At 44.3% G+C, this 15,807-nt stretch overlaps 1 protein-coding gene across 1 annotated transcript; it reads right to left on the bottom strand.

The window, feature by feature from the left end:
• Nucleotides 1-3,721: 3,721 nt before the first annotated feature.
• On the bottom strand, nt 3,722-14,222 carry LOC121840502 (WD repeat-containing protein on Y chromosome-like). Its single transcript, XM_042304370.1, has 18 exons — nt 14,191-14,222; nt 13,706-13,892; nt 11,997-12,114; nt 11,728-11,795; nt 10,975-11,134; nt 10,758-10,828; nt 9,893-10,023; nt 9,522-9,589; nt 9,156-9,304; nt 8,831-8,968; nt 8,555-8,662; nt 8,192-8,419; nt 8,016-8,086; nt 7,634-7,838; nt 6,346-6,564; nt 6,016-6,147; nt 5,637-5,852; nt 3,722-3,898 (listed from the first exon to the last, which is right to left on the bottom strand). The coding sequence occupies exons 1-18, from the start codon at nt 14,220-14,222 to the stop codon at nt 3,722-3,724; spliced, it is 2,478 nt and encodes an 825-aa protein (XP_042160304.1).
• Between the last annotated feature and the right edge of the window lie 1,585 nt (nt 14,223-15,807).

Below are 15,807 nucleotides of genomic sequence, written 5' to 3'. Positions count from 1 at the left end.
CAGAAATGAATTTGCTTATGCATTAATCATACAAACACATTTATTTATTTATTGTGGCACGTGTCAGTGAGATTCAAACCTATGATCTTTTCTATATACCTGGAATTAGTCCACTGTGCCACCAGGATGGTGTTTTTAAAATTCATACAAAGCTGTTCATTTTAATCTACTCAAAACAGACCACATTTCAAAGGAAATAAGCACTCTTTCAGATGAGGCGTGGCAAATTAGTGGGCGCAGGAAACACACTTGAACACACTTAAGATAGAGGATAGAGTGTTTTGTTGATGCTGAGAATGGAATGCATGTTTTTAAATCGCATTCTTAGAATGTTATTTTTTTGGAAAGTTCTTAATGTTTTGACAACATGACTCTAAATAGAACCACGAGGAAACCTGCAGAAAAAATGCTGAAGTACTGAAATTCCCACAGAAAAATGTTGTTTCTTAAATGTTCTCAGAACAATGAGAACATTACTTTAAAATAGAACCACAAGGAAACGTTATGCTGAAGCAAGCGGTACTGGACCACCAAGTCTGCGACCAAAAGGCTCCTGAATAGCTTCTACCCCCAAGCCATAAGGCTGCTCAACAGTTAATCAAATGCTTCCCGGAATATTTGCATTGACCCCCTTTTTATTTGCACTGAATCTCTTGCACCGGCTCTATGCAGACTCACTGGTCTCTACCCACATACTAAACTGACACTCCAACACACACCCACCCACGCACACATATTGACGCCACATGCACGCACACACTCTTTCACATATGCTGCTGTTACTCTGTTTATTATCAAACCTGATTGCCTACCCCTACCTACATGTCACAAGAGGTTGGTGGTATCTTAATTGGGGAGGACAGGCTCGTGGTAATGGCTGGAGCGGAATGGTATCAAATACATGGTTTCCATGTGTTGATAACATTGCATTTACTGTATTACCTCTACCTCTTACCCCTTGCATATTGACTCTGTAGCGGTACTCCTTGAATATAGTCTCGTTGTTATTTTATTGTGTTACTATTTTTTAACTCTGAATTGTTGGGAAAGGGCACGTAAGTAAGCATTTCACAGTAAAGTCTACACCTGTTGCATTCGACGTAACAAATAAAATTGTATTTGAAGTACCAAAATTCCCACCTAAGAAACATATGGTTCTCAGAATGTGCTAGCTGGGTATCCTGCTCTATTCCCAGAATGCTATGGGAAGGTTGTATGCAAAATAACCATAGGACAACCACACGCTCACCAACCTCTAAGAAACATACGGTTCTCAGAACGTTAAGTGACAGCTGGGAGGTAATTGAATTTGTGGAATTTACCCCAACCCTTAATAGTCTCATGCGGAGGAACAAGGAGATGGTCATGGTAAAAATGGGAAGCACCCACCTGCTCTCGGCTGCTAAAGGACACCTGGAGGTCCGGGGGACAGGAGGGCAGGTGGTGCCTCACTTTCTGCTTGTAGGCAAGCCCCAGGATGGCACTCGTCTGCAGGAGAAATACGACATATAGATTAGTAAGTAATGCTCTCTCACACCTAAACCCAACCACACTTTACAGTGCTATATAACATTCAAATTAAAATGGATTAATTTGACAATATAACCACAAAGATTTGAAAGTAAGATTGTGGAACTAACAATTCAATGTGATATGGTTGGCCATATATATGGAGCACCTATGTATCCCCACTATCCAGTACCCCGTTGTCATCCTCCTGCCGCTCACCTGTTTGCCCTTCTCCTGCCAGTGCTGCCAGGTCTCCTCGATCTGGTCGTTGCTGTACTGGGCGATGCGTGGGTCGGCTGGCACCAGCTCCTGCAGGTCAGAGGCAGTGCTGGCCATGGCTGTATGCCGGAGCTTCTGCTGGGTCAGTGTCTCCAGGATACGTTTGGCACAGCTGTTTAATTTTTTGGGCTCAGTTCAGTAAATCTTTATCATCACAGGTGAGCAATGTGTGCAGCATTAGAAATGTAAAACCATAGAGCCACAACACACAATACAAGAAATAGGAAAAGCATGTAGGCTTACTGTATAATAGGACATGTTTAAGTAAAAAAAGCAATGGCTCAGCAATGCACTCACAACAGAGGAGTCACAGTGAGACCAAAAACTCCCAGGTTGCACTTTGCCCTTTGGGGTTTGAGACTCACTTCCAGTGGGGTTGTGTTCCCTGGTTGAGCACTTTGAGGGTCTGGCAGGAGCCAACCCTCCTCAGGTCCACTGGCAGTTCCCAGGGGAAGGCATGGTGGTCTCCAACACGCCACTGGGCCTGGCCAAACGTGCCTGAAGAAAACACTTCTAGTTAGCGTGACATTACCTCTACCCTAGCCTCCAACCAGCCATGTGCATCTATCCTCTATTATGACTGATAGCTCAAACATTGTATTGTGATTATATTTGACTGTACAGATGTGATTCAATAAAAAAAAAATCATCTAGGTGCTTTTGAAACAAGAGCACACAGGGCAGCAAGTACACAACTGGTTAAGAGCGTTGGGCCAGTAACCGAAAGGTTGCCGTGTCGAATCCCAGAGGCGACTAAGTAAAAAAACTTCTGATGTGCCCTGGAGCAAGGCACTTAACCCTAATTACTCCTAAAGTCGCTCTGGATAAGAGCGTCTGGTAAAATGTAAAAATGAGACCGCAACAAGCCCATATGAGAACACCACACCTATGTAGCTGCCAGCGATGGTCCACAGTCGCACATTACAATCCAGGCTGGCGGTGACAATGAGGCGGAAACGTTCCACGTACTCCAGACTAACAATGCCCTTCAGGTGACCCCGCCAGGAGCTGAGGAGGGGCGGAGGGGTGAGGGAGACGCTCCAGCCATCCACCACCTGTCCAAGTGGAAATCATGAAGAATTAATGAATAAATGAGACAGGGTTATAAACTCTACAAGCTTCTTTGATTGGAATGAAATGGATAATGTGGTGAAAATAATATATCCATGTACACTGAGTGTATAAAATATTATGAACAAATGCTCTTTCCATGACAGTGTAGATGAAGGAGAGGAGACCGGTTAAAGAAGGATTTTTAAACCTTGAGACAAATTAAATATTGGATTGTGTATGTGTGCCATTCAGAGGGTGAATGGGCAAGACAAAATATTTAAGTGCCTTTTAAGTGCCTTTATGGTAGTAGGTGCCATGTGCACTGGTTTGTGTCAAGAACTGCAACGTTGCTGGGTTTTTCATGCTCAACAGTTTCCCATGTGATCAAGAATGGTCCACCACCCAAAGGACATCCAGCCAACTTGACACAACTATGGGAAGCATTGGAGTAAACATGGGCCAGCATCCCTGTTGAACACTTTTGACACCCTGTAGAGGGCAAAAGAGGGTGCAACTCAATATTAGGAAGGTGTTCTTAATGTTTTGTACACTCAGTGTATATTAATTAGTCAGTGAGAAAGCAACAATGGATTTGTTGCTACGCATTTTCAATGTTTATTTCCCAGAAAGCCACTGAAATCAACATGTAAAATTTGTCTGAACAGGGTGGTGTGCGGTAGGCACGAAGCAGAGAAAACGTTTTAAAATGGAGGATGTGCCACAGAAACTTGCGTAACACTGATATCGGTCTTCTGTTGCAAAACATTTCACTACAGTGTGCCATACAAAACATGACTGATTTTATAACCATCTCCTCCTACTCTCACCCACCAAATTAGAATGGTTTATTAGAAATTAGAAAGGTTTATGACGTGTTACTCTAGTATGTTCTCTCTCTATGCTGCACCTCGGTTCTCTTCTCCACCTTCATCCTGCGAGGCCCAGTCACCTTACAGTACCTGGGGATGAGGCTGGGCAGATGAACGGCCTTTTCCAGAGGGGCCATCCCCTCCCGCTCCCCTTGCATACAGAAGCAGTACCTCTCTATGTCCCACAGCTGTGGAGGGGGATAGAAAGTGTTAACTGTAAGTAGCTTCAGATAAGCGTCTGCTAGCAGCAAACAACCATATTCACATACAGTGGGGAGAACAAGTATTTGATACACTGCCAATTTTGCAGGTTTTCCGACTTACAAAGCATGTAAAGGTCTGTAATTTTAACATAGGTACACTTCAACTGTGAGAGACGGAATCTAAAACAAAAATCCAGAAAATCACATTGTATGATTTTTAAGTCATTAATTTGCATTTTATTAAGTATTTGATCACCTACCAACCAGTAAGAATTCCAGCTCTCACAGACCTGTTAGTTTTTCTTTAAGAAGCCCTCCTGTTCTCCACTCATTACCTGTATTAACTGCACCTGTTTGAACTCGTTACCTGTATAAAAGACACCTGCCCACACACTCAATCAAACAGACTCCAACCTCTCCACAATGGTCAAGACCAGAGAGCTGTGCAAGGACATCAGGGATAAAATTGTAGACCTGCACAAGGCTGGGATGGGCTACAGGACAATAGGCAAGCAGCTTGGTGAGAAGGCAACAACTGTTGGCCAATTATTAGAAAATGAAAGAAGTTCAAGATGATGGTCAATCACCCTCGGTCTGGGGCTCCATGCAAGATCTCACCTCGTGGGGCATCAATGTTCATGAGGAAGGTGAGGGATCAGCCCAGAACTACACGGCAGGACCTGGTCAATGACCTGAAGAGAGCTGGGACCACAGTCTCAATGAAAACCATTAGTAACACACTACGCCGTCATGGATTAAAATCCTGCAGCGCATGCAAGGTCCCCCTGCTCAAGCCAGCGCATGTCCAGGCCCGTCTGAAGTTTGCCAATGACCATCTGGATGATCCAGAGGAGGAATGGGAGAAGGTCATGTGGTCTGATTCGACAAAAATAGAGCTTTTTGGTCTAAACTCCACTCGCCATGTTTGGAGGAAGAAGAAGGATGAGTACAACCCCAAGAACACCATCCCAACCGTGAAGCATGGAGGTGGAAACATCATTCTTTGGGGATGCTTTTCTGCAAAGCGGACAGGATGACTGCACCGTATTGAGGGGAGGATGGATGGGGCCATGTATCACGAGATCTTGGCCAACAACGTCCTTCCCTCAGTAAGAGCATTGAAGATGGGTCGTGGCTGGGTCTTCCATCATGACAACGACCCAAAGCACACAGCCAGGGCAACTAAAGAGTGGCTCCGTAAGAAGCATCTCAAGGTCCTGGAGTGGCCTAGCCAGTCTCCAGACCTGAACCCAATAGAAAATCTTTGGAGGGAGCTGAAAGACCGCATTGCCCAGCGACAGCCCCGAAACCTGAAGGATCTGGAGAAGGTCTGTATGGAGGAGTGGGCCAAAATCCCTGCTGCAGTGTGTGCAAACCTGGTCATGAACTACAGGAAATGTATGATCTCTGTAATTGAAAACAAAGGTTTCTGTACCAAATATTAAGTTCTGCTATTCTGATGTATCAAATACTTATGTCATGCAATAAAATGCAAATTAATTGCTTAATCATACAATGTGATTTTCTGGATTTTTGTTTTAGATTCCGTCTCTCACAGTTGAAGTGTACCTATGATAAAAATGACAGAACTCTACATGTTTTGTAAGTAGGAAAACCTACAAAATCAGCAGTGTATCAAATACTTGTTCTCCCCACTGTATATCGTAATATTCTGATATGGGAACGTCTGCGCTACTAATCCTCTATGGTTCTTCCGACCAACCATGATGTAGCCGGTGCTGTCCCCAGTTAGCAGCATCTGGTCTTGCAGATCAGTAGACATGGTGCTGATGGCCGTACCCTCGGAGTGGACTGCCCGGAACTTGCCCAGCAGCCCCCCCAGGTGGTGGATGGACCAGGCATACACGTAGCCGTCAGCTGCACTGGTCAGCAGGATGGCTGTGTCAGGGCTCCGCTCCCTGGTTCCCAGGAAAAGAGCCTGAGGGAGTGAAGGAGGGGATTTGTGTGTGTTCAATCAATTTGTTGGTACTTGTTACATCATTGTGACCTGATCTGCTCTGATGTCGTGGGAATATTGCTGTGTCTGAGGGTGTCCAATGCTGCGTCCACAGACTCCCACTGACTGGTCCATTAGCCCATACCTTCTCCACAGCCAGTCTGGGTTTCTCTAACTCTTTTGCACTGATCGGCTGAGGTTTGCCGCTCTTGTGCCGCTGCTTTGGTGACTTCTTCTGATGAGTTCTCTCATTTTCTTTCTCAGCGCCTGACTCCTCCTGGTGGGGTCAAACAAGGTCAAATATCAACTAAGAGAGAAGCCAATGGGAGGGTTAGAAGCATGGTTGAGGTCAAATAAATTTTCAATTCAAGCAAATAATACATCCTCATTGAAAACACACAGCGATTTATTTTTTCAATTCACTTCATGAATGGACCTTAACCCTGGTCAGCAGTTATGGGTCAGAATGTCTCACCTGGATCATCTCAGGGGTGCTGCTGCAAGAGCTGTCATTGTCCTCCTGAGGAGAAGGGGGATGAGGAGGGGGTGCACCGGGCCCCACTGAGACCCCCTGGCTGGACTGGGAGACTGTGGCCTCCCCTCTGTCCTCTGATGAATCTGTCCATTCGCTCTCATCAAACGAGCCCTTAGACTCTGATACCTCAAATCTGTCAAAAGCTGACCTGTCAATCACCTGGAAGGCAGGATTGGGCAACAAAAACATGATAATTTAGCCTTCTAGCATAGGGGTTTTCAAACTTTACTTGCCCAGGGACCCCCTGCCCAAGAAAACTGGCAACCCAGGGACCCCCATCATATGTTAGAAAAAAATAATAATTGCGTCTTATAGCCTGGGGCTATAGAACCCTGACCTGTTCACCGGACGTGCTACCTTGTCCCTGACCTGTTCACCGGACGTGCTACCCTGTCCCTGACCTGCTGTTTTCGACTCCCTCTCTCTACCGCACCTGCTGAATGCTTGGCTATAAAAAAACTGACATTTACTCCTGAGGTGCTGACCTGTTAAACCCTGTACAACCACTGTGATGATGATGATTATTATTATGATTATTATAATACCCGGCTGATCATCTATGAATGTTTGAACATCTTGTCCATGTACGGTTATAAATCTCCACCCGGCACAGCCAGAAGAGGACTGGCCACCCCTCAGAGCCTGGTTCCTCTCTAGGTTTCTGCCTTTCTAGGGAGTTGCTTCTACATCTGCATTGCTTGCTATTTGGGGTTTTAGGCTGGGTTTCTGTACAGCACTTTGAGACATCAGCTTATAAATACATTTGATTGATTATCAGGTGAATGATAATGGCAAGTAGAAGTAATCAACATTTTAAAATGAATAGAGTTTCATTATTTTGACCTCCACACACTTAATTGGAAGAGGAAGTGTAAACTCTAACATACCCTATTAGCTAGAAAGGTATCTTGGCAGCTGAGAAAATATTTTTGTTGGCATGTTAACTGTTTCTGTAGATTTTAATTAATTGTGCTAACGCCAGTTAGCATTGGATCGTGAAACTACATATAACTTCCTTCATACTGGACAGACATAAAAATGGCATTCTGTTATAGCTAGCAATATTGATAAAATAATACTTTTTCTCCAAATAATAAAACAAATATTTAAAAAATTACACTGACCCCCTGCAGTACCTCCGCGTACCCTAGTGGGCCATGGACCCCAGTTTGAAACCCCCTGTTCTAGGGGATTGGTCAAAAAGTAAGTATGATCACTATCCCCTCACCCGATTGGGCAGCAGTGGTCGCGAACTCTCGCAGGCGTTGAAGCGGCAGAAAGCCCGCCCCGAGTCAATGTTCCATACGATGATGTCACCACTGTAGGAGGCGGTCACAAGCATCTTGTTGCCGTGGGCATGCATGGAGTAGATATCCTCGGCATGGTACTGGTTCCAGATACGGTACTCCATCTCCATATCCTCCTTCACATCCCTGGCAGCCATAGCAACAACCACACAACATCAGAGGAGCCTTAAAAAGGTACACTCAGAAATACAACATCATCCGGCATGAAGTTGTTCCGCAGTGTATGATGTCGTCACATTGCTCAGTATACATTTAACCCTGCAGACTTTAATGACACATGGTGTCGATGGGAGGTGTACTCACAAGTACCACATGACCCTTTTGCTCCAGCCGGACACATATATCCTTTGGTTGATGTAAATGACCCCAGTCACCTGGAAAAAGAGCAGGGTCAGATGTTCTTATCCCCCTATTGGATAAGGCTGAACGAAGGTAGGCTAGCTACTGATCCCTGATCTGTAGTTAGGCGTAACTTCTACCTCGTTATCATTCAGTATGGGGAGTGTAGCTAGCAGCGCTCCGTTGTTGAAGTTCCAAAGGCGCAGGCTACCATCCTTGGACCCCGTGATGAGGCGGCGCTTGGGCCCGTCAAACGTCATGGCCGTCACCTCCACCGCCTTCTCCGGAGATGTCTGGAATTGCATGATCTTCTCCCCAGTCAGGATTTCCCACACGCTCACCACGCCGTTATGACAGCCACTCACTACCTGGAACAGAGAGAAGGCAGGCACCTTGGGGTTCAAATGGGACAGAACATTGTTCTTTCATTCATATCTTAATGAATGAGTTATTTGTTCATTCATCCAGCCAACTGGTGTTTTAGAGTATACCCAACAACTCACCTGTTTGAAGTTGGTGTTATAGAGAGCTGTACACAGGGGCTGCTCATGTGATGTCTGCAGCTTGTGAACAGTATCCACATCATCCACCACTCCATGTAGAACCCCTATCTGCACAAATATTGCTGTTATAATAGGCAAAAAAAAGCATAGCTGTTGATGCTAGAGAAGCTGTAACATATTTGTGTGAGACGATAATCTTCCAAGGGCCTTGATTACTTCAATCAGTCCCCTTTTATGTGTCCTACAGTATGTGAATGAACAAGGTGGGGAGCATACCAGAAAGGTGGCCAGCACTAGGGTGTTGGTGTCTCTGTTGTAGTGGACACTTGAGATAGGGAAGCGACTCATGGTCACATTCCTGGAGTGGATGTTCTGGAGACAGGCACAGTCCTGCAGGTCCCATACGCGCACATTCTGAGACCAAGAGAGACAGAGACAGAGAATAGGAAAGAAAACAGTGTGATCATGTGTGTGAAATCAAGCAGTGCTTCTCTTACATTCATGGCAATTCTTGCTCATCACATTTCTCATAACATGATTTCAAGTAATCCTGATCACCGAGTAACCAGAGACCGTAGATCAGGTTTGTCCCCAGACAGACCTTGTCCTTGGAGATGCTGATGATCTTGTTGTCACTGCTGTTGACCATGATGTGTGTGATGGCTGTGGAGTGGCCCTTCATCTGAGAGGTGGCACAGTTGTTCACGTACGGGTTCCATATCCTCACAATGCGGTCAAAGCCTCCAGTCACTATGACAGGGATTCAAATTCAAAACACAACCCTTCTTTTAACTTTGAAATTCATTTATCTACACAAAGTGATTTGACAGTAAAAAAAATGTAAGAAACAAAAATGCAGGTGGTGAAAAAAAGACTGCTGATATTTTTGCACAAACATAACCCAAATGACTAATTGCCTTATTATTAGACTTTAGTGAAGGAGGATTCATCCTAATCAATCTCTTACCCAGAATGTTAAACTCGGGAGAGTAGTCAAAGCAGAGGATTCCCTTCCTCAGCTGAAAGAATGAGTTGCTATGATGGAGAAAGCACAGTCACTTTTGTAAACAAATTGTATTCCTAAACATTTAGTACTTTTGTGAAAATGAGCAAAATGCTACTGTAACAATCAGGGCTCTTATTCAGTATCTTAAAAGTAGGACTTTTAAAGGGCAGCTGATCCTAGATCAGCACTCAAAAACGCTTTGTGAATATGGGCCCTGTTCCTCTGTACGGTCGACAGAGATACAGATACGTGTGAGTGGAATAAGGTAGAAGAGAGAGTTCTTGGACCACTATGTAGGAGCATGCACTGTGTGCCGGGCAGGGGGAACGTACTGTATTTTAGCCTTCTGAGAGTGGGGCACAGTGGTGAGAACCATGGAAGTTTGGTCAGATGCACAGCAGGTGGCGACAGCGTTTAACTCCGGTAGAAAGCGGATCTGATGGCACCAGTTACTGTGCAGGGCCTGGGGGGGGCACAGAGGCATGAAAAGAAGAGATACAGTAATGGTGTGAAAAAGGCGCGATCCTGATAAAATAAGAGACCAACATAATAAATAGGTAATAGAGTAGTGTAATAAAGGCTGCTGAGAGGGAAGTGGAGGCACATGTGGTCAAATGGAAGTATGTGGTCTACTATCAGTCCATCTTCCGGCCCAGGCTCCCCCCTGACCAGCAGACTATCATCTTCTACCTGATTAGTATGTATTAGTCAGTGATATGTCCCCAGGGTCACAGATGGGTAAATGGGACAGTCCCTTTGTGATAGACTGATCCATCACAGAGGCAGAGACACTCTCTCCATAACCCCATCCCCTTCTCCATCTCTCACAATGCTGTTGTCATCCCTTTATTTTTCCTTCCTCTCCAACAGAAGTAAAACTGTGTTGACAATTATAAAAATAGAGACCTTATCATTTACGTTATTTTCATCAAATCCTTTACATCTCTGCAAAACTCTGGAGCAGGAGAGAGGGTTACCGTCCACCCAAATCTTCATTCCAGTCCTAAAGATCTACTGGTGGGACATTCATTCAAAAGCCTACAGTAACAGACCCCAATTCAGCATAATTGTAAGTGAAGTGAAGACCTTAATTGGTTAAATATTTGAATCAAGTGTTACTGCTGGGCTATAACAAAACCATGCACAGATTCCTGCTCTTAGACTGACCAGAATAATTGCCTTTGTAGAGCAACGTACCACTTTGAAACACAGGAAATACTTGGAGGTGTTCTTCAACAGAGCTGGGACAGGGATGCGGCAATTCCCCCCTGAGACAGAGAGAGAGAGGGTAACCATCCACCCAACTAGCTGAGAACCATCATAAGGTGAAGAGAAAGGGTTGAATTATGTACAGTGAAGGGTTTGATAATGTACAGTGAATGGAGTGTTGCATCAGGACAGGGAGGGTTAGTACCAGACTTAAAGGCCCCGCTGTTGAACAGTCCATACTGGAGCACATCACTGGAGATGAAGACAGACACATAACCCTCAATGTCCCCTATCGAAAACACTGCTTTGGTTCCATCTGACCTGGACAGACATATAGACAGACACAGACAGTGTGGGAAATTAGCCTTACACAACAAAATGCACCGTTAACAGATCCTCCCTTTGACTGACCTGATGTGTGATGCCCTATAGCCAATGTCATACCAGTAATTGAAAGTCCTAGCCAATGCCCTATCAGCAGTGGTGTAAAGTACTTGTTTAAAAATACTTACAAGTACTACTTAAGTCGTTTTGGGGGGTATCTGTACTTTTTACTCCATACATTTTCCTTGACACCCAACAGTACTCGTTACATTTAGAAATGCTTAGCAGGACAGGAAAATGATCCAAATCATACACATCAAGAGAACATCCATGATCATCCCTACTGTCTTTTATCTGGCAGACTCCCTAACCACATACTTAAGTATATTTAAAACCAAATACGTTTAGGACTTTTACTCAAGTAGTATTTTACTGGGTGACTTTCACTTGAGTCATTTTTTATTTAAGGTATCTTTACTTTTACTCAAGTATGACAATTAGGTACTTCTCCACCTCTGCCTATCAGTAATCTAAAAACATATCCATTGCCCTATCAGTAATATAAGTTGCTAGACTAGCTAGTGTCCGGAAATCCAATGCACTTGCCAATGCCCTACCAGTAATCCATGACAACCACGTAGCCCTCCAGTCCAGTCAGAGAGAATACAATGTCACACTTGCTGGCGCTGATGTCATAAAACTCTAACACACAGACAGGCATAATACACAGAGAAACACATTAAATAATGTCTAAAGCTATACAAAGTGAAAGTGAGGGATGTTAAATTGCTACTACCGAATCTGGTCTGATGTGGTTCATGGTTTTGTTCAGGGTTAATTACAATTCTTACAGACACACACCCTCGCATGCACTTGCTGCAGGCTCCACACATGCATACACACCAACGTCTCGTCCGGTGGAGGCGATGGCCAGGAGGTTAAGGTTGCTCAAGCAGATCATGTCAGTTACCCAGATCTGTTGGATGGAGGTGGAGGGGGGGGCTCGTTTCAGCTGGTCCAACTGATAGAGGACAGATAGAGAAGGAAGGTCAAAAGTCAGTAGACCACTACAACCACACATACACTCCCGTCCAAAATGTTGGGGTCACTTAGATATGTCTTTGTTTTGTTTGTACAGATGAACATGGTACCTTCAGGTGTTTGGAAAATGCTCCCAAGGATGAACCAGACTTGGAGGTCTAGAATTATATATTTTTTCTACAATCTTGGCTGATTTCTTTTGATTTTCCCATGATGTCAAGCAAAGAGGCACTAAGTTTGAAGGTAGACCTTGAAATACATCCACAGGTACACCTCCAATTCAGAAGCTTCGAAAGCCATGACATCATTTTCTGGAATTTTCCAAGCTTTTTAAAGGCAGTCAACTTAGTGTATGTAAACCTCTGACCCACTGGAATTGTGATACGGTGAATTATAAGTGAAATAATCTGTCTGTAAACAATTGTTGGAAAAATGACTTGTGTCATGCACAAAGTAGATGTCCTCACCGACTTCCCAAAACTATAGGTTGTTAACAAGAAATTTGTGGAGTGGTTGAAAAACAAGTTTTAATGACTCCAACCTAAGTGTATGTAAACTTCCGACTTCAACTATATATATATATATATATATAGAGTTGAAGTCGGAAGTTATAAAAAAGCGATAATGTTGATGTTTCAACTAAAAGGGATGATGGCCCATGTTGACTCCCACAGTTGTGTCAAGTTGGCTAGATGTCTTTTGGGTGTTGGGCCAATTCTTGCAGCGTTGTAATTCTTGACACAAACCAGTGCACACGGCACCTACTACCATACCCCGTTCAAAGGCACTTACATAGAAGTCTTGCCCATTCACCCTCTGAATGGCACACATACACAATCCATGTCTCAATTGTCTCAAGGCTTAAAAATCCTTCTTTAACCCGTCTCCTCCCCTTCCTCTACACTGACTGAAGTGGATTTAACAGGTGACATCAATAAGGGATCATAGCATTCACCTGGTCAGTATGTCATGGAAAGAGCAGCTGTTCTTAATATTTTGTATACTCCGTGTATACTGTGTATAGACCACTAATCCACTTGTAATAAGGTTGAAGTAAGACACCTGCTTGGTGCATAGGTCTTCTGGATCACATTACAGAGATAGCATACCATGCAAGATTCAGAGGGTTTAGATATATTGAGATGTTGGTAATCTTGGTCAGCCTTCACAGAAGCAGTGGTTTTAACAGATCCATGGAGAGACGAGGCAATCCGCCTACGGTGTCCTCAGTGGCCCGCCCAATCAGACGGGTGATGTGTGGCACCACCTGTCCCAGTGGAGCTGAACTATGCCGGTCTGATTTATTGCCATGGCAGGTGTCTACTTTATATCCATGGATGAGTCATTGTGGCCAACTTTAAAATAGACTAGGTGGTGACAGGACATCCATCCTTCTCTATGGAAGAGCAGCATCGACTCAATTCATGTTTTTTCATCCTACCATGCAATGCACTGAATTCCTCTCTCCTCAGTCTAACCTATGAAGGGAAGTACTCTGGTGTTTTAAGTGTGCACACACACAAAGATGCACTTGTACACACACAGTGGCGTGCACACACAGACACACTCACATTGACAGTGCGTGTCAGTTTGAACCTCTCGCTCCAGTAGTTGAGGATGCCATCTCGGCTGACAGACAGGTAGCGTCCCAGCTGGGCGCGAGTTTTGGGCACGGCCCTGCCCTGCTCCCCGTTCTTCTCTGCCTGGGGGGTTTGGAAGGGGTAGAACTGCAGCCGAACGATGGGCTCACAGTGGGCACTGTAGAGAACCAGACAGAAACCACACAGACCTCACAAACCACCAAGACATCAGTCAAAGAACAAAACCTGTGTGGATTATTGGACATTTAGGATTCAGAGTATTTTGTTTGTCAAATATATGAGAAAAAAAGTGGCAAGCTGCAATATTTCTGAAGACCTGTTCTCCAACGATTCCATTAAATGACATTATCTTAGCCATTCTCTGGTGATATTTATAGACTGCCTATATCCATGTCTCCTACAGTCAGAAATGGACCCCAGGGGGACTGGATGCCAGTGATCTCAGATAGACACACCATGAGTAAGGAGAGTAGCAGTGCTGTGTCATCCACGGACATGAGTCATCATGAGTCACTGACACAGACAGGGGGATGCATGCATGGCCACACCAGACACACACAACCCCGTACAGACAGAGAATAGGAAAGAAGGCATACACTTGAGAGAACAGAAGAATGCAAAGGGCGTGGGTGTAAAGAGTGGGGGTTAGAAAGTATGGGAGATTCATGGCAAAAATCCTTGGACCCTTTGAATAATTTACATGTGAAACTACAAAAGGCGCTGTTATATGCAAATAATCTCTTTCACCCTCTCCACACACATACAACTGGGGAGTAGTTGTCCTAGCCAACGATAATGGGAACCATCCATGTCTATCGGAGAGCCATCACTCGTCTCACATACAGCAGTAGCATCCCATCCTTCTCCGGTCTCCCAGGCATGGCACCGTACCATGACAACACACCTAACCCAGGGTCGAATTAATGGACTGAAACACAGAGGGACTGCTTGGACTTTTCCAATAAGAAACGCTTGTTTTTGTTTTCCATTGCAAAACGTTTTGCAACGGTGTGCCGTAATGAATAGGATCCAAGTGGGAGAGCACTTACACAGGGATGATCTTTAGAGGTTTAGGGAAGTAGAGGGGACGGTTCTGCTTCTGTAGGGAGTCCTTCTCCCTGTACTCCAGCAGCATGTAGTTTAGATACTCATCCTACAGGCAGACAGGCACACATCATGAGCAACTGTATGTCCAAAGGCGAATAAGAAATGGCACTCTATTCCCCACATGTGCGCTAGAGAGTAGGGAATAGTGTGTCATTTTGGATGAAAAAGAAAGTCACACTCTAGGAGCTCAGAAGCAAAATCATTTTACAACCAATGTTCCGACAGCCAAGTTATCTTCATCAGAGTATAATGACAAGCACTGCAGATCACTAGTTTATATAGTTTGAAAGGACACACACACACACACCGGTATCCATAATCAAAGCTAGCTGTGGCTTGATTTCATTGGTTGATTTACAGATGTCAATAGACATAAGTCATGAATGGATAACATGTGATCATAAATACAATTTGGCTACATACGCCTACAAACACTTATAATGATAGCAAAAACACAATAGCTTCAGATCAAACTCTACGTTGAATGTGCAGCACTGCTTTTCTTTTTCAAGTGTTCTACTCTGCTAGCCAGCACCTTTTCTAAGCAGGTGTGCATTTCTGTGCTTTCATTTTGGGTGCAGCCATTAAGTATGTGGAGAAAGGTGGAATTTTTTAAATATTGCTCACTGCTTGTGAGCATAGAGGTTTGCCAAAAAGTCTAATAATGATCCATGAGTTTCATGAGCAAGCTGCCTGCCTGTGGATGTATTCATATAGGGAGTAAATGTAGTAAAAACGTCAGTGATGAATGAAGAATCATATCCAACTCCATTTGAAACTAAAACAATGAGATCATGTGTTATTCAAATAGGTCCTTCCTCCCTCTGGAGTGGATGTTGCATTCCAGTCTTTCTAGTAGGAGCCTGGCCTGGATCAGTGTGTGTGTGCGCGGGGGGCTTATTCACTCTTCAGGCATTTAGATAAGAGTCTCCCACCACAGTCACCCTCTGTGCCTCAGCACACAG

This window comes from Oncorhynchus tshawytscha, linkage group LG22, assembly GCF_018296145.1.
Source record: "Oncorhynchus tshawytscha isolate Ot180627B linkage group LG22, Otsh_v2.0, whole genome shotgun sequence".
NCBI classification, from domain to species: Eukaryota; Metazoa; Chordata; class Actinopteri; order Salmoniformes; family Salmonidae; genus Oncorhynchus; species Oncorhynchus tshawytscha.
The sequence above is the reverse complement of the archived record's forward strand: the minus strand, read 5'-3'. Positions and strand labels throughout refer to the sequence as shown.

Excerpts from the sequence above, each read along its gene's own strand:
- LOC121840502 (XM_042304370.1), bottom strand. The coding sequence starts at position 14,222 with ATGACACAGCACTGCTACTCTCCTTACTCATG. Across the intron at positions 13,893-14,190 it reads TGCTACTCTCCTTACTCATG|TGCCCACTGTGAGCCCATCG; the intron begins GTGTGTCTATCT and ends GGTTCTCTACAG. Across the intron at positions 11,796-11,996 it reads CTCCACCGGACGAGACGTTG|AGTTTTATGACATCAGCGCC; the intron begins GTGTGTATGCAT and ends TCTGTGTGTTAG.